The 22,911-nt window shown below is 42.5% G+C and overlaps 1 protein-coding gene across 1 annotated transcript in view; it reads right to left on the reverse strand.

The window, feature by feature from the left end:
- Positions 1-22,593, reverse strand: part of SCPEP1 (serine carboxypeptidase 1) — a 127,245-nt gene extending 104,652 nt beyond the window's left edge. Inside the window, exons 1-6 of the mRNA XM_007949656.1 lie at positions 22,527-22,593; positions 19,247-19,395; positions 11,705-11,794; positions 7,901-8,056; positions 7,446-7,520; positions 2,554-2,626 (exon numbers count right to left, since the gene is read on the reverse strand). Coding sequence (XP_007947847.1) covers positions 2,554-2,626; positions 7,446-7,520; positions 7,901-8,056; positions 11,705-11,794; positions 19,247-19,395; positions 22,527-22,593 — 610 coding nt within the window. The remainder of the gene's footprint in view (positions 1-2,553; positions 2,627-7,445; positions 7,521-7,900; positions 8,057-11,704; positions 11,795-19,246; positions 19,396-22,526) is intronic.
- Positions 22,594-22,911: the final 318 nt, after the last annotated feature.

Here is a 22,911-nt window from a genome sequence, read left to right on the forward strand (position 1 = left end):
CTAACACCCTAGGGGGAGGTTCTACTCTGTCTTATAAGGTCACTATGAGTTGGAATTGACTCAATGGCAGTGAGTCTGGTTTGGTTTAGCATTTAAAAAAAAAAAAAACAACACTCACTGCCACTGAGTCGGTTCCCACTCATAATGATCCCCTTTGGGTTTCCGATGCAGTAAAACTTTATAGAAATAGATTGCCCAGTCTTCCTTCTGTGGAGTGGCTGGTGGGTTTGAACTGCTAACCTTCTGATTAGCAGTCAAATGCCTTAGGCACTATGCCACCAGAGCTACTTAGGTTTAGCATAGTCCCTATTATCTAGCAAGCAATCAATTGCTCATGGACATTAGCAATATTTCTTCTTCAAAAACAGAATGCTTCTGACATGGAGGGTTGCTACTTAAAGTGGACCTAGAAAGATGAATTAAGATCTGGGCAGGCAGATTCGTAAGGGAAAATGTGTGATGGCAAAAAGAAAAAGGTAGACTCTGGGCAGGATGAACAGCACTTACCAGTCTACCATGTAGTGTACACTACCGTGTAGTATGGTGGTTAAGTGCATGAATTCCAGAGCCTGCTGCCTGGTTAAATCCTGGCTCTATCACTTTAGCTGTGTGATTCTAGGAAGTTACTTAACCTCTCTGAGTCTCAGTTTCATCATCTGCAAAACTAGGATAATAACAGCATCTAATTCATGGAGTTGTAAGGATTAATGACGCTGACACATGCAGAGCACTTAGTGTTGTGATGAGACCCCAAGGAGCATGTGTGGGGCCAGCACTGTGATTTTGAGTCAGACTCTGACAAGATCTGCTGAGCCCTCAAGCCTCCAATCCAGGCTTGAGGTCTGTACAGGAAGGGAAAACAAACAGTAGCTTCTCTCCACACTGACTCCAGCCTCAGTCTTAGGACATTTCAGTCCTACCCTGAAGATGCCAAGAATAAAGGCAAGAAAGAATTACTCCACTTAGTACCAGAATATCAGAGCCATTAGGGACACAGTGCAGCCACCAGTCAAAGCCCTCCTTACATGAGGGAAATACTACCTTTTATAAATCATAATTTTTTTTAGAATGGAGGTATCATCATGTCACAAATTGTAAATGTACATTTAGATGAGTTTGATCATTGCCTATTCCCATGTAATCACCACCCTCATCAATATATACAGCACTGACACCCTTGTCAATATATACAGCATTACATAAAAAAGACCAGGTTCACTGGTCTGATAGAGACTGGTGAAACCCCTGAGACTATGACCCCTAGTCACCCTTCAGGTCTCAAACTGACCTCACTCCCCTGGCTTCCAGTCAAACAACAGACAGCCACGTGAAGTGAACATTTACATCAGGTAGGTATACTCCTGAGAACAATCAATTATGAGAGATCAGAAGAACGGTATTTGCACAGGAAGAAAGCTCAGAGAGCAGGAATGTATAGGAAAGAAGGACACAGGGAAAAGATAACCAAGACAGGAAGTGAGAAGATATTACATTATGGCGATTGCAATCAATATCACGACACAAAATGTATGAACTGCTGTATGGAGGATGAAGTTGCTCTGTAAACTTTCACCCAAATCACAATTTAAATAAATAAATTTTAAAAAATAGAATGAAAAAAAAATCTATATATACAGCATTGCCACCCCAGAAAGCCCCTTGTGCTCCTTTCCCAGCCATTCCCCTCCTTCCTCCAAAGGCAACCTCTATTCTGATTCCTAAACGTATAGTTTCCTTTTGCCTGTGAATGCTCAATGTTTATTAGGTCAGAGCAGTAGTTCTTAAGCAGGGGCAATTTTGTCCCCTGAAAACATTGGACAATATTTTTTTGGTTGTCACAACTGGGGTGGCACTCCTGGCATCTAGATAGTAGAAACCAAGGATGGTGCTAAACATCTGATGAGGCACAGGCCATCCCCCACAATCAGGAATTACATGGCGCTGATGTCAACATGACGAGGCTAAGAAACCACGGGTCAGGGTTAACCCAAATAAGATGATTACATCTGGTGCCTGAAGCCACACCCCGGATGTCTACAACATAAACAACTCTTATCTGTGCTCCCAAGAAGGATGCTCATTATGAAACACAGACCTCTGATTGCATCATTTGACAACAATCTCACCTTGTCATTAACAGGAGCAATAGATGAGCATTTCACTCCAAGCGTTTGTGAGGGAAGGAATGAACTGAGTCAAACAGATCTGGGTTTGAATCCTGACTAGGCCATTCATTCTGTGTCAGAGGGCAAATTACATCACCTCTCTGGGCCCTGAATATGTCTTCAACCATCAACTTTGATTCTTCTGTTGTGAGAATGAAATAAGAGACCTCAGTTCAGCTCTCAGTGCCCCATGGCAGGAGCTCTGAAGGTGACCTCTCATGCCCACATCTCTCAGATGCTCCTGAAGCCAATACTTTCTGTGTTGACATTTCCAAGGGCTCAGAAACACCTGCTGCCTTGTTCTTTGACTGGAACAACACAGCCCAAAAGTCCCAGAGGAAAATGAGGGAAAGGGAAGTAAATAAATGCCTGAAAAACCTGTACTTACCAATAGGTGAGATCCAGGAATCGCCCAAAGCAACCCCAGCAAAGTTGCACTTGATGCTCCCTTGCTGAATGGCCTGAAAAAAGAGCAGCCGAGAAACAATCTTCCCAAGAGCACACAGGGGCCTCCATGCCCCCCCTCAACAGAGAGGAGGCAAGCCTTTATACCCTGTCCCTCCTGAACACAGAAAACTTCTGCCCACCCTTTCCAAGATTCCCTGGCCTTCAAAAGACATGATACCCACAAGGGAGCAAGAGTGACTCTTCCTTGCCGCCATTTGCAAAATGAATAGGAACTGTGTAAACCTCTACCTCAGTCACAGGACATGTATGAGGTCTTGTGCAGCTCCTCATCTTCTTTAGAAAGGACATTGCCATCCATCCTCCACTGGGGTGTATTATTTCTTATGAGGTATTCAAAAGGCTCCTTGGGCACCACCACTGCTGAATAAGCAGTGAACTGAGTCAAACAGACCTGGGTTTGAATCCTGACTAGGTCATTCATTCCATGTCAGAGGGCAAATTACATACCTCTCTGGGCCCTGAGAATGCCTTCAACCATCAATTTTGATTCTTCTGTTCTGAGAATGAACTAAGAGACCTCAGCCACTGCTGAATAAACAGTGCTCACTGTAGGGCCCTTGGAAGTCTGAGGGTGGAAGAGTGCTTTCAGGACATTCTGCTCCCTTTACTTATTTTAAAAGGAATCCATCTCTCCAGTAGGAGACAACTGGGAACAATTTAAATAACCATCCACAGGGCTGGCTAAATGAAGTATGGTTATTTCCACAGCTCATGACACAACATTAAATTAATACGTTTTTTTATGAATCGATATAAGGAGAGTGCCAAGATATTATTTTTAATTAATTTTTTTTTTAAAAAAGTACTGAATAGTGTGCAGCATATGCTATCATTTGTATAAAACTTGGGAAAAAACAATGTGAATTAGCTTACACATGCATAAAATACCTCTGGAAAGATATAGGACAAACTAACAGAGTTGTCTTAGGGGAGAGGGTCGGCAGAGTCAAGAGGGAGAATTTTTATAGTATTCCTTTTACATTTTTTGAATTATGTGAACGTCCTAGCTATTCAGGGAAATCTAGCATTTAGAAAAGAAAAAAAAAAAAGTATCCTGCTTTGAACATTGGTAATTAAAGGAAAAAGAATTATGCACTCAGCCGGCTTTTCCAGACAGCACTGTATTTCAGGAGTAACCTAAACAGTACCAGGTGATGAGGGAAAAGTCTACTTTATGGATTAATGCCAGCTAATAGGTATGAACAAAATGACAGAGAGAGAAGCCATCATTTTAAAGACTAATAAAATTACTGATTTAAAATCAGTGACTTTAAGCCATTAGGTAAAAGGTAAAAGGGGAACTAGACATCCATGTAGTGTGAAAATGACATCCCTGAGGTAACTGTCAGTCAAAGGGGGAAGGTAGAGGAGTTTAGTGAAGGGGACAGGCTGTTGGGACCTTCTTCAATCCCTAAAGGTGGGCAAACTAGATCTAGACATGATGTGCCTTTTGACGTGATGCCTCGGCAACCCAAGGAGGGGTCGCTATGAGTCGGGTCCAACTCGATTATATTTCTATGTAATGCTGTATACATTTGTACACAAAATGTTGTGTGTTTGTTTGCACAACAACAACAACCCTAGATATTAAATATTTAGGCTGTGTGTGTCTGTATTGCAATGACTCAGCTCTGCTGATGTAATGCTAAAGCAGCCACAGACAATATGTATAGAAATGAGCATTCTAATAAAACTTTACTTATGGACACTGAAATTTGAATTTCTTGTCATTTTCATGTGTCATGAAATATCATTTTTTTAATTCCTTGCTCCTGCTGCCCCAACCATTAAAAATGGTAAAAAATATTCCTAGTTTAAAGGCTTCATAAACACAAGTGGCAGGCCAGATTTCAACCCTGACCTATGTTATAATCTATCTAAAATTATTACCTTGAACTCATCAAGCCTTTACATATAACTTCCAGTTTTCTAAGAAACACAGCAAATAGCAGAATAAATTAAATTAACACCATGAAGGAGATACCAGATAAATTCAGAAAATGGACATTCTGCAAGGTAATGGTTCTAGTTTCTTCAACAAATCACTGTCATAAAAAAGGACTGTGCTAGGCTAAAACAGACTTTAGGAACCACACGGCCAGATGCAATTCATAGGTCTGGATTGAATACTGGTGTAGACAAACCAGCTATAAAGGATATTTTGAGGTCAACTGAAGAAGCCTGAATATTTGAGGAAAATTTACTGAAATGAAAATGTGAAGACTACTGATATAGATGGTATGTACAAGCTGACCTCATTTTGGTTAAAATTAATTATTTATTTATAAATGTGCAGAAAAGGACATAGAAGGCTACATGCTAAGGCGTTAAGAGTAGTTGACAGTGTGGTCTATATCTAGTGGGAAGATGAGTGAGATTTCTCATTTTCTCTTGTTGGATTTTCCAATTTCTTGTAATGCGCATGTACTGCTTCTACAAAAGGTTTATTTTTCAAAGAAGTCATTCATCTTAAGAAAATAAAACTCACGCAAGCTCACTGCACAAAATTTAAACACGAGAAAAACAGAAAAAAACATGGAAAACTCTTTCACATCTGGCCATCTGTACCTTCATATAGATCAGTTAACCAGTGAATATGATATGTATCCTTTCAATCCTCTTCTTTCCCTTCGTAGTGTGTGTAACACATTCACCCACATATAGGTGGCCTTTTGTTTTACTAACTATGTCTCTCACAATGATCTACAACTTGCTCTTTCTACTTGACAACACCCACAAGACAATGTTACATGCTTACATGCATACATTCTTTATGACAACTGCAAACTGCTCTAACATGGAAGGATGGACCTACTTTATTTAAGTTGTCCTCAACTGATAGCCACTGGGCTTGTTTAGTTTATGGACATTATAAGCAATGACATAGGAACCACGCTATCAAATATACACATGTGTAAGTATTTCTATAGAGCAGATTCCTGGGACTGGAATTATGGGATCAACTGGCACATCTACTTTAAAAATTGATAGATACTGCCAAATAACCCCTTTCAAATGATTTTCCATTTTCTAATCCAACCTCAGGGGAGCTCTGGTGGTGTAGTGCCAAAGGCATTTGACAGCTAACCAGAAGGCTGGCGGTTCAAAGCACATAACAACAACAACAACAACAAACACAGGTGGCAGGCCAGATTTTAACCCTGACCTATGTTATAATCTATCTAAAATTATTACCTTGAACTCATTAAGCCTTCCTTCCTTCTCGGAAGGAAGGTTGGGCAACCTACTTCCATAGAGATACCACCTCGGAAACCCAAGGAGTTGGAATCAACTCGACAGCAGTGAGTTTGGTTTTGGTTTAGTACAACTTAAAGTGTATGAGAGCACTTACTTCCCTGACTTTTTACCAGAAGTGGTTACTACACATCTTTTAAATATTTGCAAATTTGATGGGCCTGGGTTCCAGTTGGGAATTTTTTATATATCCACAGGCTAGCTGTTGTTGTTGTTGTTGTTGTTATGTGCCGTCGAGTTGGCCCCGACTCATAGCGACCCCTCCTTGGGTTTCCGAGGCAGTATCACTACGGAAGTAGGATTGCCCAACCTTCCTTCCGAGGAGTGGCTGGTGGGTTTGAACCACCAGCCTTCTGGTTAGCAGTCAAGCGCCTTAGGCACTATGCTACCAGAGCACCTCTATAAAATGCTTGTTCATATTCTTTGCCTATTTTTCTACTGGGATACTGTCTTTTTCTTATGAATTTATTTACTTATTGTGCTTTAGGTGCAAACTTATAGAGCAGAATTTGTTTCTTACAGTTTTATTGAATGAATGCCTTTCTCTACTATATATTTTATAAAAATTATTTCCCAGTCTATCAGTTGTCTTTTAAAATTGCTGATGGGAGTCTCAGAAGTTTTAAATTTGTATATGGTCTAAATATGTCAAATATCTTTTTCATCTTTTAGGTGTTCTATCTTGTGGAGGAAAGCTTTTTCCACCCAAGATTATAAAATTTTTCTCCTTTATTTCCAAGGACTCTTGTAATTTTTATTTTTGTATTTTTAATCCATCTAGAATTTATATAAGGCAGAAATCCAACTTCACTATTTCCAAATAGCCATTTGTTTCCATATTGAATATCCTACCCTGTCCCAATGATTTAAAATGCCATCTTACTGTGTGTGTGTGTGTGTGTGTGTATAACAAAAAAAAAAAAAAAACCTCATTGCCATTGAGTCGCATCTGACTCATAGCAACCCCTCCTTGGGTTTCTGAAGTGGTATCTCTACGGAAGTAGATGATCACCCAATCTTCCTTCTGAGGAGTGACTGGTGGGTTTGAACCGCTAGCTTCTAGTTAGCTGTCAAATGCCTTAGGCACTACACCACCAGAGCTGGTATATGTATCTGTGTGTATACACATATAAACACATACATGTATGAGAAATATACTTATAAATACTTAATATATAGATATAAAACGTTATACTATAGCTTATTATATAAAATAGTTATATGTGTATGTGTGTGCATAGCTATATAAAGACATACACACATAGATGTTTTTAATATCTGTTTCTAGATTCTTTATCCCATTCCACTCAATCTATTTCTCAGATGCTATGCCAGTACCACGGTGTTTTCCTCACTGTAGCTTTAAAGTTCATTTGATATCTAATAAGGCAACATTTGCTGTTCTTTTAAAGAAAACTTTTCTTGGTTATTATCACAGACTTACTCTTCAGGCACAAGCTCCTATCCAAAGTACATTCAGCATCAGATGAGTATAAAAAAGTAACATGATCAGTTTTCTGTCCAAAACCAAAACAACCAAGTCACCTTCCCTGTTACCTTATGAAGTTCCAGACTAATGCCAGCAGCCATTTTCCCTCCATAGGACTCTGAGAAGATGTAGAATGGAATCGTCTAGCAAGGAAAGGAATATACAAGTAGGTAAATATCCGGATTTTTAATTTTTAATTCATATAAATTCATTATAAAGATCTATTGCGTCTAATGGCCAGACAAAACAAATCTGTTTTTGTCTCTTCCCCTCTGATTATCATATCTGATTATAAAAAAGTGACTGGACTGTAGGGACGTTCTTTCAAGTTAAAAAAAAAAAAAAAAAAAAACACCAGCTTTAGAGATGACAAAAACAAAAGCTCACAACCTAATCTCGAATATGAAAAGTTCTCTGTGAAACCAGCTGGACGCTTAATTCCTAAGAAAGTTTAAGTTTACTCTGATGGATGTCATGATGCTATTACTAGCCCCTTCCTTAGCTGTTCCCAGTCTTTGCTTACCTGGAATTCTGTGTGGGAGTCAAAGAATGTTTTCAGGAGAACCATCATGTCTGAAGCCACCATGTCAAGATTTTTGGTGTATGCATCACTTGTGTTTACATAACTGAACCCAGTGCCCACAGGATTATCCACAAACAGGAGACTGGCAGACTGGAGCTACATGCCACAGAGGAAAACCAATGTTGCCATCAGTCAGTTGGTCAGCAATTACCTTTTGAAGATCTTATATGAACATCTTACATCGAATTGAATTGGGAAAACCTGCTGCAAAACTCTTCATTAAAGTGTTAAAGAGCAAAGATGTCACTCTGAGGACTAAGGTGCACCTGACTCAAGCCATGCTTTCAATTGCTTCATATGCATGCAAAAGCTGAACAGTGAATAAGGAAGACCGAAGAAGAACTGATGTGTTTGAATAATGGTGTTGGTAAAGAATACTGAATATACTAGTAGGACAAACAAATCTGTCTCAGAAGAAGTAATGCCAGAACGCTCCTTAGAAGTGAGGATGGAGGACTTTGTCTTATGTACTTTGGACATGTCAAGAGGGGCAAGTCCCTGGAGAAGGAGACCATGCTTGGAAAAGTAGAGGGTCAGGGAAAAAGAAGATGACCTTCAATGAGATGGACTGGCACAGTGGTGCAACAATGGGTTCAAGGACAGCAACAATTGTGAGGATGGTGCAGGACTGAGCAGTGCTTTGTTCTGTTGCACACAGGGTTGCTAGGAGTTGGAACTGACTTGATAGCACCTAACAACAACACAAATGTGTGCACAAAATCCACACATGAAGATAAGTACTGTGGTAATGATCCTGTTGTTAAAAGAGGTTTTATTTAACAGAAAAAGAAAAAGCGTTAGCAGGAGAGGCAAGAGGGAAAGATAATATGGACATGGGGATCAAAGAATCTAAGTTGTCACTTTTTACATAATACAAATGTACTAAATGTAACAAATTAGAACATGTAAAACCACCGTCAGTCTGAACAGTAACTCTAAGAATCAGAGCGTCCTAAGGCCTGACTACCACATATCGGTTCTCTTTAAGAGGAAGCCAACTTCTACACTGGCCCTATACACTATGAGAACAGAATTTATTCTAGTATCTTTTCCAAAGATTATAGAATTTTACAACTGGAAGGACTGGTAGAAATGGTATAATCAAGTTCTTCACTGATCAGGAAATTAAACCAAAAACCAAACCCACTGCCACTGAGTTGATTCTGACTCAGAGCAATACTTTAGGACAGAATAGGCTGCTCCATAGAGTTCCCAATGCTTTAAATCTCTACGGAAATAGATTGCCTCATCTTTCTCCCATTGGGTGGTTGGTGGGTTCAAACCTCCAGCCATTTTGTTAGCAGCTGCGTGCTTTTTACCACTATGCCACCAGAGCTCCTGATCAGGAAATTAATGCCCAGAAAGGGCAGAGAACCTCCCTAAGGTCACAAAGTTGGGTAGGTAATGAATGATAGCTTCAAGACTGGAACCTGGGTAGTGGTAGTTAAGATTGTGTGTCAACCTGGCTAAGCCTGGTTTTGAGTGCCTGGGTAGCTGGATGTAGTTATTTCCCGTGATGAGACTGGTAATCACCTCCATGGTAGAATCTGCAGTGAGCAGCTGAGCAGTTGCCTTAGGGATGTGGTCTGCTTCCAGTATATAAGAAACAGCATTGAGAAAGGTCTCTGAGCTTTTTTGGCACACTTGGAACCTATGTTTAGCTGAGTCTTCATTCAGCAGCCCACCATGCTGGCCCTGGATTTGAACTAGTGGCCTGTCATGTTGTTTGACAATCCTGGAACTGTGCCATTGTACTTGCTGGCCTTGGGTTTGTCGGCCTCAGCAGCAAGCAGCTGCCTGAGTTAAGAGAAGCCTCCAGCTCAAGTGGGCTGGGAACAAGAGGCAGAGCTGAAGCCCAAGGTTGAGGGGCGTTCAACCAGCCCCTAGAGCTGGGACTTTGAACTCAGATCTCTAGCCTCCTGAACCGTAAGAGAATAAATTCTTGTTCATTAAAGCCATACATCTGTGATATTTTTCTATTAAGAGTGGCACTAGAGGACCAAACATGGGTGTCCTCATTCTTGGTTTTCACTGTACCAGCCATGCTGCCCTCTTAGTTGAGAGGCTTGGGACTGCAAGTAGAAGTGACATTTCAGTTGGAAGTTAAGTACAGGCATGTTCCAGACCAAAGGCACAGCATGTGCAAAGACCCTGAGGCAAGAGTAATAAAGTGCACTTAAGGAAGACCAGTGTAGAAAGAGATGAGAAATTCTAAGGACTGAGAGAGGAACTTAAAGATGTATTAAAGTACTTGTGATTATGGTGAGCTGGATGTCAATGGGTGGCCAAATGAATGAAGGGCAAGCTAAGGAAATTGCCATGCAGAAGCTGAACACAGGGGTTACATGGGTAAGTGTCAGGAGATGTGGCTGGAGGTAGGCAAGAGCCAGATTAAGCTGAAAAGTCTGATCTGATTGTTAGGCAACTGCAAGATGTTAAACAAAGGAGTGATTTGCATTGGAGGAATGGACTGGAGAGGATACTCTGCAAATAGGGAAACGACCCAAATGTGCATCAAGAGATGGATCAACAAAATATGGTGTGTCTATACAGTATAATATCATCTGACAACGAAAAAGGAGGGAGCCACATGCTACAACACGGATGGCCCCTGAAAGCACTATGCTAAGTGAAAGAAGCCAGTCATAAACAACCATATATTTTATGATTCCACTCCAATAAAATGCTCAGAACAGGCAAAGCTACAGGACAGACAGTACATTAGTGGTTGCCAAGGCTGGGAGTGATGAAGGGAATGAGAGATGTCAGCTGAGGGGTATATGGGTTTTGGGGGGTGATGAGAATGTTTGAAAACTGATTGCTGTGAAAATTCAAAATCATAAAAAGAGATCAGGTTTGCTGGTCTGAGAGAGCCTGGTGAGACCCCTGAGACTATGTCCCCTTGTTACCCCCTTCAGGTCTGGAATGGAACTCACTCCTGTGGCTTCCAGCCAAACAACAGACAGGCATGCGGGGTGAACATTTACATCAGGTAGATACACTCCTTGGAGCGATCAATCTTGGGAGAACAGAAAGGCAGTGTTTGCACAGGGAGACAGCTCAGGGGGAGGGAGTGCATGGGAGGAAGTACACAGGGAAGAGGTAAATATCAAGAGGAAGTAGGAAGAGAGTTATTACATTGTGGGGAATTGCAGTCAATGTCATGAAAGAAAATGTGTATGAACTGTTGTATGGAAAATGAATTTGCTCTGTAAACTTTCATCCAAATCACAATTTAAAAAAAAATTGATTGTTGTGGTGGCTGCACAACTCTGTAAATGCACTAGAAGCCAGTGAATCATTCACTTTAAATAAGTGAATTATGTAGCAAGATAGGAGAGAGGGGAGAGGATTAGAGGTTGTAGCCAGAGAGTGGGACCCCAGAGTCTGAGATTTCAGAGATGGCTAGTATGTGGGTAACAAGGGCCACAGGATAGCTACTAGAGTAGGTTTCTGAAGGCAAGTGGAGAGAAAGGTCACAGGGTTGGCAAGAGAGATTCACGTGGGTCAAGCTGTTGTGAGAAACAGGCAGCTGCTGAACCAAAGAACAAGTCTGTGGACCCGTGCCCAAGGCCTCAGTATACTGGGGAGGAAGGCCCACGTGATGATGGTGGTGGTGGTGGTGGTGGAGGGAAAAGCACACACTACTGAATCTGTGACCCAACCCACAGCTGGGAGGGCAGAGTGGGGCTCAGTTGTGAAAGGCCACATCACAGGTTCCATTAGAGGCAATCCTCACTATACCCAGGTGGTATTTCGTGGTTTGAGATTACTGTCAAGGGGCCCAATTTCCTCAAAGTTTCCAAATCCAGTGCTGGAACCTCCTGGACCTCCCTGTGGAAGAGAAAAGAAGCAAAAATAAATCTGGGGAAAGCTGTACTCAAACCTGTCATTACAACAGATCACCACATTCATACAAATGAGTTTGGCAGGATCATTGTTGTGCCCAGAGGACACAATTCATCCAGTGAACCGGGGGCTTCTGTACAAATCGGCCTCTGGGTAACTGCCAAGTTTTCTCTGCTTGAACGGAACAGACCTGGACTCAGAGCCCCTTTCTGACTCATGCTTCTAGAGAGAACTTTCCCACCTCCTGATTCTCCAGCTTGGCCTTATCCTGCCATCGGGCTCACTGACTTTCACACCTGGAAGAGATTCTTTTTTTTTTAATTTTATTGTGATTTGGGTGTAAGTTTACAGAGCAAATTCCTCTTCCATACAGCAGTTCATATACACTTTGTCTCATGACATTGACTGTAATCTCCCACAATGCAACAGCTCTCCTCCCACTTCCTCCCCATAGCCACCTCTTCCCTGTGTCCTTCCCTCCCATGGACTCCTTCCCCCTGAGCTGTCTCCCTGTGCTTACATAGCTCCCTGGTAGAGAACTTAAAGAACATTTTGTCCAATGCCCCTCATGTCAGAGATGGGCAGTAGAACTCAGAGAGGGGATGGGGCTGGCCTGGGTCATTCGGCCAATTAGGGGCTCAGCTAGGACAAGATCCTCGCCCTCATGACTCTCCACCCTGCCAACTCCTTCCTGTCAGTGCCTTGAGGTAGATTCTCCTCAGAGTCCCTGTGGTCTGATAAGGGACCCAGACTGCAAGGAGAGCTTAATCAACGTGATTCTTAGGCTCTCATATGGCAGATGCAAAGCCCCAGGGCAGGAGTATTTGACGCTGTGGGCACAGGGCAGGGATAGGCAGGGTTCTGAACTGAAGCTCGGTGCCCCCATGGGCAGCTCCACAGTCATATGAGAGGGAGAGGTTCTATGAGGCCTGGTGGATTAAGAAATGGGATGAGAGAAAAGAAACCAGGGGGCAAAACAGGGGCAGAAGCTGGTCAGGGAAAGGCTGGTCAGTGCTAGATCTTTTCTAGGGTGCCAGCTGGCTTGGGGTCCATGGGGAAAGCATTATCAGCTGAGGTGAGGGGACAGGCCTAGGGCCTAGAACAAAAGGTTACTGTCTCCTTGTGCACAAACAGGGTGGGGAGGGAAGGAAGACACGCACAGAGAGAGACAGAAGGGAATAGCTTAGGCAAAACAGGGCAATTTGCGTTGGAAATTCTAATGAAGAAAAAAAAGGGCCAAGCAGAGTTGGGGTGAAGAGGTAACCAGACAGCTCCAGGGGACCCCACTAGAGGAAGATTTTATGAGACTATTTAATGTTTTGAACCTGAACCAAGCCAACTATTACAAAATTGAGAGGCTATTAAAAAAATCCTAATTACGTGCAGTGTGCAGCTTAAGATTTCCTAACACAGTGGTAAAAAGTCCATGAACTAGATAGAGATGACCATCCCAGTGCTATCTGCAACAACAGCACAAGTCAGGATGGAATGCGAATGTCCAGCAGGAGGGAACGGGTCAGTATAGCCTAGCTCCTCTACAGGATGGAACCACCCTGCCATTGAGAATCACAGGCTATGAGAAACTATGTGGCAATGGGGAAAAACGCTAACATACAGGAGAGGAGCCCCCCACTCTCAGTGAGAGAAGCTGGCTGGAGGATGTATTTGTTCTGTTTGAGAATATCCTATTGCAAAATCTTTTTTTGCCTAGAGCTTTGAGATAGGGCACTGCCTTGGCCCAAGGCTACCTGTGCCTCTGAAATGCAGTAAATGTGTCAGTGGACCAACCGCAATCCTTAAACCTCTGAGAAGTGCACCTAAAATAGCTCACGTCGCCACTCAGATGCTGTGAACTGATTCTCAAGGATCCCAACAGAGAAGTCAGTGCTCACTTCCTCAGTAGGCTGCTAAAACAAATCTCCTTTTAATCTAAATGAAATATTCCTCCCTTAATCATAATCTCTTTTCTTCTCCCTTGGACCTCCAAGGAAATGGAGAAGTGCAGGTTATCGTGTGCCAGTGGACTGCCTTCAAATAGCATCTCAGCTCACAGCGTTAACCTGTGTTAACCAGAGTTCACAAGCTGGACATCTACAGGGGCCAGGCAGCAAGTACTGCCAGGAAATCAGGTGAGAGCTGAGCAAAAAACACCAAACTCACTGCTGTGGAGTGGATTCGACTCATAGCAACCCCTCCTTGAGTTTCCAGTATCTCTATGGATGTAGATTGTCCAGTCTTCCTTCTGAAGAGTGGCTGATGGGTTTGAACCACCAGCCTTCTGGTTGGCAGTCAAATGTCTCAGGCACTACACCACCAGAGCTGAGAGGCCTCCAGAGAATGCCTGCCCTGGCTGGAGTTCTGGGGCCAATGAATTCATGTCCCAAGTTGTTAAGCTAAATAGCCTGGAATCGACTTTGACTCATGGTGACCACATGTGTGTCAGAGGAGAATTATGCTCCATAAGGTCCCCTCCTCAAGTTTTATTTTGTTATTGTGTTGACAATATACAAAGCAAAGCATATACCAATTCAGTTTCTACATATACAATTTAGTCACAGATTACATTCTTTGAGTTGTACAACCATTCTTATCCTCTGTTTCGAGTTGTTCTTCCATTAACATAAACACACTGCTTGCTAAGGTTCCTATCTGATCTTTCCAATCGTTGTTGTCCATTTGATCCCATAGAGATAGTTCTTAAAAGAGCATGATGCTCAAGGCAGATTTTTTTTTATAGTGGAGCTAAACTATAGTTTAATTTTAAGATGACTTCAGGGGATACTTTTAAGTTTTAAAGATTATCTCAGAGCAATAGTTTCAGGGGTTCAACCACCTTCCATGGCTCCAGAAAGTCTAGAGTCCATAATTCTGTTCTGTATTCCCCGCCCCCCCCGCCCCCAGTTCATCAGAATTCTTCTATGGAATCTTAGATTGAAATGTTCAGTAATGGTAGCTGGGCACCATCCTGTTCTTCTGGTCTCAAAGGAGGCAGCTGCTCATGGAGGCAATCCACACATTCCATATCCTCCTCCTGTTCCCGACTCTCCTTCTCCCTCTGTCATTCCAACCAAATAGAGAGACCAATTGTTGTGCCTTGGTTGACCACTTACAAGCTTTTAATACCCCAGGCACTACACAACAAATTAAGAGGTAGAACAGAAGCACTAAACACCTTATTAGGCCAATTAACTATGACCCTAAATCTCCAAACCAAAGAACCAAATCCCATGAGGTGTTTGGTTGTACACAAGCAGCCTCAGCAGCTACTCTCTTCTGTTGTCATTGTTGTAAGTACTCGATCACACAATTTTTACCAATTCAACATTTTACAGGTGTCCAACTTATTGCCAGCAATTAGCAACCCTACCCTTAATCAATGCAATTTTTTTATTATTATTATTACTGTTAACCTCTCTTTCCTCCCTCTCTCCCACCCCTGGCAACCACTAACAAACTCTGGTCACTATACATTTGTCTTTTCCTGTCTTTTTACATAAATGATGTCATACAATATTTGTTCTTTTGTGATTGGCTTATTTCACCCAATGTAATGTCTTCAAGCTTCATCCATATTATAAAGGCTATCAAGACCAATGCACACTGGTATAAAAATCGCTCTTTGAATCTCTGCTTTCGAATTTTGGGGGCATATATCTAGCAGTAGGAGCTCTGGTAGCATTGTGCCTTGACTGCTAACCAGGAGGCTCGTGGTTCAAACCCACCAGCCACTCCTTGGAAGGAAGATGGGGCAATCTACTTCTGTAGTGATACTGCCTCAGAAACCCAAGGAGGGCTCGCTACGAGTCGGGTCCAACTCGACAGCACATAACACCAACAACAATATCTAGGAGTGCAATTAATGGATCTTATGGTAGTTCTATTTTTAGTTATTTGAGGACCTGCCACATTATTTTCTATAGTAGTTGTCTAATTTTGCATAACCACCAGCAATGAATAGGGTCCCAATTTCCTCACCAACATTCGTTCTCTTCTTTTTAATCTTAGCCATCCTAGTGGGAGTGAATCCCACTCCCCATTGGGTTTTCAATGGCTGACTTCAGAACCAGATCACCAGGACTTTCCTCGGAGGCACTCCTCGGGTGGACTCACACCTCCACCTTACTGCAGATGAGCACATTAATCACCACAGATCACCTGATTTTTTCCAAAAGAAACTTCCTGATTTTAAAATGTTGGCAGCTAATTCAATTAAACCACCTACTCTACTGTCAGCCAAAAGGAGAGCTGCAAGCTCTGAAAGTTGGTATTTTTCAAAGCTCTTCCTAAGAGCAAGAATGTGTCTCAGGGGCAGTCTAGGCAAAAGGATGTAAGGATCAGTGGGGCTTGCTAGGCTCTGAACCTCCTCCCCCTCCCCAACTATGGCACTTCCACTTTTATGGCCTTTGGCTTCCAAATGTAAGCTTTCACTTAGGGACAAAAAAGTTCTGCTTATTAACAAAAAATTTGAAAACCAGTGAAATTCCTCAGATTAGAAAACAGAGGTTCAGAGGAGCGAATTGTCTTTTCACAGGTATAGATGGCAGGAAGGGGACTAGAACCTAGGTCTTCTGAGCAGCAGGCCTAGGCTTGTCCACTGATTATTTTGCCCCATGGCCTTAGCCTCCAGCAGCACCTCAGCCTCCAGCCACCCTTCACACTGACACAAGTTCCCTGGGCTAAAATGCATGGGTTCTTCTGAGACATTTTCTTCTCTGCACTGTTGGGCTGGTGGGGGCAGTGGTGGTGTAGTGGCAGAATTCTCACCTGCCATGACAGAGACCTGGGCCTGATGCCCTGGCCAATGCACCTCAGGCACAGCCCCACCACCTGTCCTTCAGTGGAGGCTTGTGTGTTGCTGCGATGCACAATGGGCTTCAGCAGAGTTTGCAGACTAAGATAGACTAGGAAGAAAGGCCTGGCAATCTGCTTGTGGTAGTTATGTGTATGTGTCAACTTGGCTGGGTCTGGTTGAGTGGCTGGGCAGCTGGTGGGAGTTATTCCCCATGATGAGACTGGCAATCAACTCCATGGTGGGATCTACCACAAGCGGCTGAGTAGCTGCCTATGGGATGTGGTCTGCTTCCTGTATATAAGGAGAAGCTTGGGAATGGTCTCTAGCTCATGGCACGCGTGGACCCTGCATGTAGCCATGTCATTGTTCAGCAGCCTGCCATGCTCTGCCAACCTTGGGACTTACAATGGACTTAAGTTAATGGCCTGCCATGTGGCTTGGTAACATCGGGACTGTGCTTTTTTACTTGTCAACCTTGGGGCTTCTCAGCCTCAGCAGCCAGCCACTGTCTGAGTAAAGAAATGCCTCTAGCTCCAGTGGGCCGGGAGCAGGAGGCAGAGCTGGACCCCAAGGTTGAGGGGCTTTCACTCAGCCCCTAGAGTCTGGCACTTTGAACTTGGACTTAAAGCCTCCAAACTGTAAGAGAGTAAACTCCTGTTGGTTAAGGCCATCCCATTTGTGGTATATTCTTGTCAGAGCAGCACTAGGTAACCAGAACACTACTTCTGAAAAACCAGCCAATGAAAACCTTATGGATCACAACTGTGTGATCCCGTTGTTCACGGAGTTGCCATTAATTGGGGGTTGTCTAGACAACAGCTAACAACCACCACTACTATTGAGCTGAGCTTCACCTCTAGCCCTCAAAGGAGCCACAAGTGATAATCCCACAAGAGCAGGATCCCTCCCTGAAAACTGCTCATCTTTGTTCTATCCCACCAGAAAGTCTGCATCAAAGGACCTAGAAGGCCAAGTTTGGGCACTGGGAGGTTCCTTCTCTATTGGCATTTTTGGAAGAAGTGGCGTTTGCATCACATGGAGGTGGCTCCAGGATGCCCTATTTACCGATGAGCAACCCAGAGCCCCGGCAGGGCCAAGCCCACATTTGAGGCTGAAGCAAGACCATGCTCCTCAACCCCTCCCTAGAGACTGGTCTTCCAGGTGGGTGTGGGCCACCTCTGGACAGATATTTCAGGAATACCAGGAGGGATCCTTTGCCTGCCCTCAATTCCACAAGCACAGATCAAGATTAAAGCAGGAACACACTCTGGGAGAAGGCAGGGTCAAAATTTCACACTAAGATACAAAAGACTGGTAGCAAGCCTTTTCAAAAGATTGGCTTTTCAGTGGATTGTAAAATAGTGCAGCCACTTTGAAAAACAGTCTGGTAGTTCTCCCCCAAAAGAGTTACTATATGACCCAGCAATTCCACTCCTAGGTACATACTCAAGAAAAATGAAAACATATGTCCACACAAAAACTTATACATGAATGTTTATAGTAGCATTATTCAAAATAGCCAAAAGGTGGAAACAACCCAAATGACCATCAGCAGAGGAATGAATACACAACATGTGTACACCAGCCATAAAAAAAAATGAACTGATATATGCTCCAACGTGGATAATCCTTGAAAACATTATATTAAATGAAAGAAGCCAGTCATGAAAGTCCATATATTATGTGATTCCATTCATATGAAATCCAGAACAGGGAAATGATCAGAGATAGAAGGAGAAGAGTGGCTGATTAGGGCAAAGGGGGAAAGAGAAGGACAAGAAGGTGAAAGCTAAATAATACAGGATTTTTTTTGAAGTCATGAAAAAGTTGTGAACTTGATAAGGAAATTGGTTGCACATAAGTGACAATATACTAAAACCCATCGAATTTTAAATGAGTGAATTGTATGATATGGAAATTATATTATAAAGCTGCTAAAAGCAGAAAGAAGTATTGAACACTTTAACGAAAAAAAGAAAAAGATCCAACAATCCCCAAGGACAAGAAGTCAGGGTCTTACGAAAGAGTTTGGAGAAGAAGAAAGAAAGGAACACTGTCTTTGCTTCTGAACCTTTCAAAGTATATAAAGTCAAGTGTACTATCAAGTACTTTCAGTAAGGGTTCCTGCAACTGCCTGGGTGTCATGTCCCACTAAGAGACTCCAGCAAAAGGCCAGAACCCCTCACTCAATGACTTAGCCTCCTTGGCTACAACACTGCCTCAGCTTGACTCGGATGAATGTCGAACCCCCAGGCCTGGGACACCCGCAGCTGGCTGCCGGACCAATTAAATCAAGTCTTCACTTCACTTCATGCTGAACAGAATGCCATTTGCACCCCGACCCAGCAGTGAGAAATCCCTGGGTGGTGTAGACAGTTAACATGCTTGGGGACTAACCAAAAGGCTGGTGTTTCAAGTCCACCCAGAAGGGCCTTGGAAGAAAGGCCTGGTGACGTAGTGAGAAATCCAACACTGAAATCCCCATGGAGCACAGTTCTACTCTGACACCCATGGGGTCAAAACTGATTTGATGGCAACTGGTTGGTTCTGGTTACCCAGTCATGAGCCCTTAGGAACAAGAAAAGTGGAAAGTGGGGGAAACCTGACATCAACCCCAGTCCAGGCAGCAAAGAAAGCCCTTTTACCTGAAGCCACATGATCAGGGGCAGTTCTGAGAAGTTCTTCCAGGGGTTGGTGGCATAATAGAGCCACCAGAACATGTGGGCATCCTTGTGGACTGTCACATAACCCCATACCTCCTTGCCTTCATCTGTGGGCCGGCTGAGGACAGCTCCTGAAACAAAAGCACAACTTGATTTCCCCAAAGAAGGTCCAATGTCCAGGTGAATTCCAAGCCTGATAGATGTGGCCACGCTGGGTCTGAGATGAGTTGTTTTACATTTTAGGTGATTTACACTCCCCCTACCCCCCACTCCCCACCAATATACTGTGGGGATTACGAAAAACTCAGTTAATGAAAAAATAAACCAAGCCTAACACAGTAGTGGGACAGGAGGCTGGGACTTATACTTTTTCCTTTATGCACATCTACAATGTCTGGATTTTTAACAAGAAGCATGAAATATTTTTATAATTTTTATAAAAACAAGACAAAGATTTACATTTTGAGGGCAAAAAAAATTTCAAAATGTAAAACACTAGGTTTTATATGGGATTTAATACATGATTAAAAAAAACAAACTAAACTCATTGCCATCGAGTTGACTGCAACTCGTAGCAACCCTCATTGGGTTTCCAAGGCTGTAAATCTTTATGGGAGCAGACTGCCTTATCTTTCTTCCACGGAGCAGCTGGTGGTTTAAACCACCAAACTTTTGGTTAGCAGCCAAATGCCTTACCCACTGCACCACCACAGCTCCTTTACATGATTAAAGAGGAATCACAAATTAGTGGGGCCAAGATCATGCAATACCAGATGCTGGGGCATGGTTAGTTTTTTTGGAGGAAAAAAAATTTTCATTTAAGTTCTCTTTTAACTCTATAAAACAAAATAAATTCCAAATGAATCAATTATTTAAATTTCAATATTAAAATTTTTAAAAATATATAATTGAATATTTTTCTGAGCAAGGAATTTAAGCACAGTTCATAGATTACAATGGAAAATATCAACGGAGGTGAGGACTGAAAATTGTTAAGATTTCTGCGTAACAAAATTAAAATGGCAGCAATTAAGTAAGAAGTCTTCAGCAAATATGAAAAAAGGCAATTTTCTTTACTCATATTTAAAAGAAAAACAAACTCACTGCAATCTAGTTGGTTCTGACCCATTGGGTTTTTGAGGCTGTAAATCTTTACAGAGGTAAATAGCCCCGTCTTCCTTCTGCAGAGCAGCTGGTGGGTTTGAACTGCTGACCTTCTGGTTAGCAGCCAAATGTCTCAACCAAGAGCTCCTTACTCATACACAAATCAATTTAAAAACACTGGAGACCCTAATAGTTAGATGGAGATAATTTACAAAAAAAAAAAAAGTGAAATACAAATATCTGATAAACATGTGAAAGAATGGTTAGCATCATTAATATTCAAAGATGAGAATTAAAGTAATGAGGTCATCAAGAAAAAAAAAATCTTTGCTTATTTGATGGACTAAAAATGATGAAAGGTACTCAATGTCCCCAAGGAATCTTGAGACAGGCCCTTCACTGCTGGTAAGGAGCCCTGGCACGACATTTTGGGAAATCTCTCATTAGAAAAAAAAAAAAATTACTTATATACACATACATACATACACATACACACACTATACAGACACAAAATACATATACACATATCTGTACAAAAGTACACATACATTAAAAAAAATCATTGCAATCAAGTTGATTCTGGCTCATAGCAATCCTAACTGCTCCCTGTGGTTTCCAAGGCTGTAATCTTTATAGAAGCACAATGCCACATCTTTCTCCAGTGGAACAGCTGATGAGTTCAAAGCACCAAACTTTCAGTTCGCAGCCAAGTGCTTTAACCACTGCATCACTAGGGATATATATATTTTAATTCCATAGATTTAATTTACCTTAGTTTTAACTTTTCTAGCATCTGCAAACCATGCATCAGAAAAGAATAAACCAAAAAAAAAAAAAAAAAAAACTCACTGCCACAGAGTCAATTCCGACTCATAGCGACCCCCACTGGGTTTCCGAGGCAGTAAATCTTTACAGAAGTAGATAGCCCAGTCTTCCTTCCACTGAGTGGCTGGTGCAGAAAAGAGTTGGTTAAATATATTTTCTATGTCATCTTTGGCTGAAGCAACAAATTCTAAATTACAGTATCTTTTTTCTCAAAAACCACTCTGTAGATTTAAAAAAAAAAAAAAAGGCTGATGTTAAAAAAGTGATGGGAATGAGGTTACCATCGGTGATAGATTTTTCTGCCTTCTAAATTTCAAGCCTTCTGGCAAGTGAAAGAACAAAAACCTGTTCCACCGGGGAAGAGATGGGGGTAGATGAGAAAGAGATAATGCTATTTTATAATTTATAAGAATGCAGGTTAAGAAAACCAAAAAGTGGCCAGAAGAGTGAAACATAACAGCTACAACATTGTACGTGTGGCTAGAACGTTACAGATGTGGCTGCAAGATGTGTACTTGGCTTGCTCGCTCTCTGGCTGTTTCTCTCTCACACACACATTTTCGATAACTTTTAATTATACAAGCAACACAGGATTACAGTCACCTTGAAAATGACAGAATGACTTTTGACCCCACCCCAGGCACTCCTGCCACAATTCTGGGGACAGCATGTTGTTTCCGAGATACAAATTGATGGGTCAAATGATTCCCATGGAGAAAACAAGAATTATTAAGCAACATGCCTAAGATCACAAGACAAGCTTCTCAATTCTTGACTCAGACCGGGAGACATTTTGATGAGCCATTAAGAACGAAAAAGGGTCAAAATCAGTTTGCAACCCATCCTTTTAAAAATGAATTTACTTTTGCGAAAAAATGTCAGGGTCCGGGGAGATGTTACCTTGTCTATTCTGGTCAAATTGAGGCAAGGCCTTTCTCAAAGTTTCTCACTCACCGTAGGGCTTTAAGAGTCTTTTTGACCACATGTTTTAGCTCAAAATAGACATTATAACCACATTCAGCCGGAAAATGAGGTAGAAACTTCCAGATCGCGGAAACCTTACTGATCAGCAAGTTCCCAAAATAATACATTCCTGCATAAATGCTTCTATTCAGCATAGGGAGGAAAGGAGACAACTGAGAGCCCAGAATAGGGTGGAGAAAGCACTTTGAATTTTTTAATGGGGGGGGGTTTCAAAATTATTATAATTACACAACGTTAAGACTTGGGAAAAAGATTTCTTTCCAAAAGCACAAGCCCACTAACTAACTCTCCTCATCCCTGGAGAGAAGCGGCGGCACCGGCCACTGATGCGCCTTCTGCCCGAACCTACCCGCGCTGAATCCGAGGAGCAGCAGCAGCAGCCGCAGATCGCAGTAACTCCGCAGTACCAGCTCCATGACGAATATTGCACGACAGCATCAGCAACAGATTGAACTCAGCGCCCCGTCACGTGACGGTGATGGGCGGGGCCTGAGCGGGCCGGGCCGGGGCGGGGCCTAGGCGAGCCCGGGGTGGGGCCTGTGCAGAACAACTCTACGCGTCTCGCGTGCCCTCTATCGGGCAACCTACCAACACCCTCGCTAAATCTCGGGCAATTCTTGTCAGATCACCTCCTTCTTTGCAATTTTGGGGGAAGGACCGTGAAGACGAAGGGAACCTCTGAGTTGGGTCTGCAGGCTTAAGTTTGGTTAGTGCAACCGAGCTAAGAAGCTACT

Source organism: Orycteropus afer, unplaced genomic scaffold, assembly GCF_000298275.1.
Source record: "Orycteropus afer afer isolate SDZICR_OR568_19922 unplaced genomic scaffold, OryAfe1.0 scaffold00249, whole genome shotgun sequence".
In the NCBI taxonomy this organism is placed as follows: domain Eukaryota; kingdom Metazoa; phylum Chordata; class Mammalia; order Tubulidentata; family Orycteropodidae; genus Orycteropus; species Orycteropus afer.